The sequence below is a fragment of the Teleopsis dalmanni genome, chromosome 1 (genome assembly GCF_002237135.1).
Source record: "Teleopsis dalmanni isolate 2A chromosome 1, ASM223713v2, whole genome shotgun sequence".
Lineage (NCBI taxonomy): Eukaryota > Metazoa > Arthropoda > Insecta > Diptera > Diopsidae > Teleopsis > Teleopsis dalmanni.
The window spans coordinates 226,832,813-226,835,823 of record NC_051846.1 but is presented as its reverse complement, the minus strand read 5'-3'; the positions used below and the strand labels follow the sequence as shown (position 1 = coordinate 226,835,823).

General features: G+C 27.9%; 1 protein-coding gene across 1 annotated transcript in view; it reads right to left on the bottom strand.

The window, feature by feature from the left end:
• Positions 1-1,056, bottom strand: part of LOC119667569 — a 2,249-nt gene extending 1,193 nt beyond the window's left edge. The window contains exon 1 of the mRNA XM_038076873.1: positions 1,000-1,056. Coding sequence (XP_037932801.1) covers positions 1,000-1,056 — 57 coding nt within the window. The remainder of the gene's footprint in view (positions 1-999) is intronic.
• Between the last annotated feature and the right edge of the window lie 1,955 nt (positions 1,057-3,011).

Here is a 3,011-nt window from a genome sequence, read left to right as displayed (position 1 = left end):
TTTTAGAAAAAGATTGACATATTTATTTATGTACTTGATTAATAGGTTATTATATTTATTTAAGCAATGGATTAACATATAGATTGTTTAAACATTTGATTGTTTATTTATTTATTATTTGTTATTTATTAATACGTAGATATATTTTCTGATAAATATAATATTAAGTAGTTTATGAATAAACAGAATTTGAATCTTAAATATAATAAGATATTAATTGGATAGAATATGTAATAGTATGTACAAATTATTAAGTATAATATTTAATATAATATATAAATGCATATCTAATAATATACCAGTTATGTATAATGTGCCTTGAATTAACAATTGATTTTATATGTAAATCAGTTATTGTAATCATTGTTGTTTCATAAAGATGTATTCAACAAGGGAATTAGGACATGTCATAAATAAATTTAAAAATTTTAATGGTGACGTAAATCCATATATTTGTTGATAGAGATTAATGATATTTTATTATTATTTTTAGATGAATAAATTATAATAAAATACGCACATGATAAGAGTAACTATTATAGCAGGTTTATACTGGATACAAAATGAGTATATTAAATAATTTATTTAGCAGTATTTATTAAATTATGTTAACAGTATAATGGGCTTGATATTGAATGATGGTTTTTATCACTTATATATAAATTTTGTAACAGTAAACAAAAATGACGAATTTCACATTAACACGTCCAAGGCAGCAAATTTGAATATTTGTGCCTGCACGGAACATTAATAAATTTTCCAATAGCACTCAAGGCCTTATTAATTTTCTAAGTTGCTTAACTATAGTTTAATTGAAATGGAAGGACACAGTCATTGAGCAATAGTTAAAGCAATAAAAGTATGGTAAATACTTATTTTATTGCATTCAGTCGGCAAAAGCGAGTGATTTTAAATTTAATATACTGTAAATATAAGGTAAATTTAATATACGGGAGGAGTTGATCTAAATGATAATGCAGTTCAAAATTACTATATTGCAATCGGATCTAAAAAGTGGTACTGGCCGTTATAGCTAGCTGTACTTGATTCAGCCATCGTGAATGCCTTGAAATTGGATTACTTTGTTCGTTGGTTGCATGCAGAGAATATTATAAGTCAAAAAGACTTTCGTGTAAATATTGCAAAAATCATCTAGCGAAAATGACAACAATGATGCCGATAATAGTGACCCTCCTCCAATGTCAATCTCCAAGGAGGAGCAACCTGAAAATATGCCCCGAATCAAAGGTCACTATTTAATTATAAAAATAGTAGGCAATTAAAAGAGGCGGTGCAAGCTTTGTCATAAACCATCCTCATATTTGTGTAAAAGGTGTAATATACCACTACACACACATTGTTTGAAAAAATTCCACAGCCAAAATAAAATGGAATAGATAATAAGATAATTGTTTATTATGACATGTATATAGAGCATTCAAATATATGTATACAAAGGTTCAGTAATTAGATTTACTTCATTATAATAATGTATCTATTTATTTTTATTAAATTACTCATGTATATCCATCAGTAAACATGGGAGTGTTTTTAGGTGAAAAAAGCTAAAAAGCTGATAACTGCATGTCTGGGCTGGAACATATATGTTTAATCCTGTTGGGCTCAATATCATAGGGCGAAAGGTCTTGTGTATTGGGTATATGACAAATTCCTTCCATTATATATTGTATGATGAGGGGAATTTGAGCATTGACGATATGTTCTTATGCATACAAATATTATAAAACATTAATCTACTGCAAATATTGTACATATATACATTCTATCTAATAACTATTATTATTATGTTGAAGCTGTTTTGAGCTAGTGCACTTAAGCATTTATACTATTTTTCAACTCGAGGTATTTTCAAAACCCCTCTTTACACTTTGACTAGATTGTTGTTTATCATCAGACTAAGCAATAATTGACCTCCGATCTGCATACCTCCCCGAGGAGCCTGTAACCATTTTGAGATTTGATAACGCAGTGTTGGTAAGTCTGTCAGTTTTCGCAAATAATTTCAGGGCTCTATCCTTTATGTATTTTTGGACTAATAACTATTATAATAAAAGTGTCTACTTTATTAAGTCATATCTAACAAGAATACATTATCCAAAAACTGAACACCTCATAAACAAATTGTAAAAATTTTAAATATATATCTTAAAAGTTATGTTGGGTTAAAAAAGTGATAGTGGTGGGTATTTTAGAAGGTGTTAATTATTCAATTTCGAGTTGGGTAAAGTTTTTTGTCAGTATTTGTATTAAGAAAAGAGATAATTATAAACTTATTGTATAGTTGATCTATGATATAGATGGTTTCTATTTTTGATTAGCATCATGCATCATGAAGCATAATTTCATATTTTTTGATATTTTGTACGGTACGGTGTATTGAATATTTTTCGAGTATGAGAAATATTAGAAGTGATAGTATTGTTGAATGTATATTTGAATGAATTGATGTATTGGATTTTTTCGAGTGTGAGAATACTTTTGTTGAACATTTGAAATATGGTATGTTTCAATATATAATTTATACAATTTTTGATTGCTTTGAAAATTGGGATGTTATTTATATTCTTTAATATGAAATGTATTAGGCTGATGACATAGATACATAGACAATAAACTATTGTAATATTCAGTATCCACTCTGAAGAGCCTGGGTAATTCCCAGGCGAAACGCATAAGTGGAAACTTATAAAGGACAGAAATATATATATTTTTAAATACCTATTGGTAAGTCACATGGACTGAAAGCTAGGTAATAAATGCAAGAGCATTTATTTAAATATACGTTGGCTATTGATATGGATGAGAAATATGAGATATGAATGAAAGAGATGTGATAAGGGATGTATATGCCTATGAGTGTGCAGATAAAGTGCTTATGTTCGTATTTTGGTCTTATTTTGATTTTGAACGCAGGGAGGTTTGCATGGGTTGTGATACATATATAGACGTTTTTATTATTGTATGATTTATGACCCATGTTCTTTGGTGGT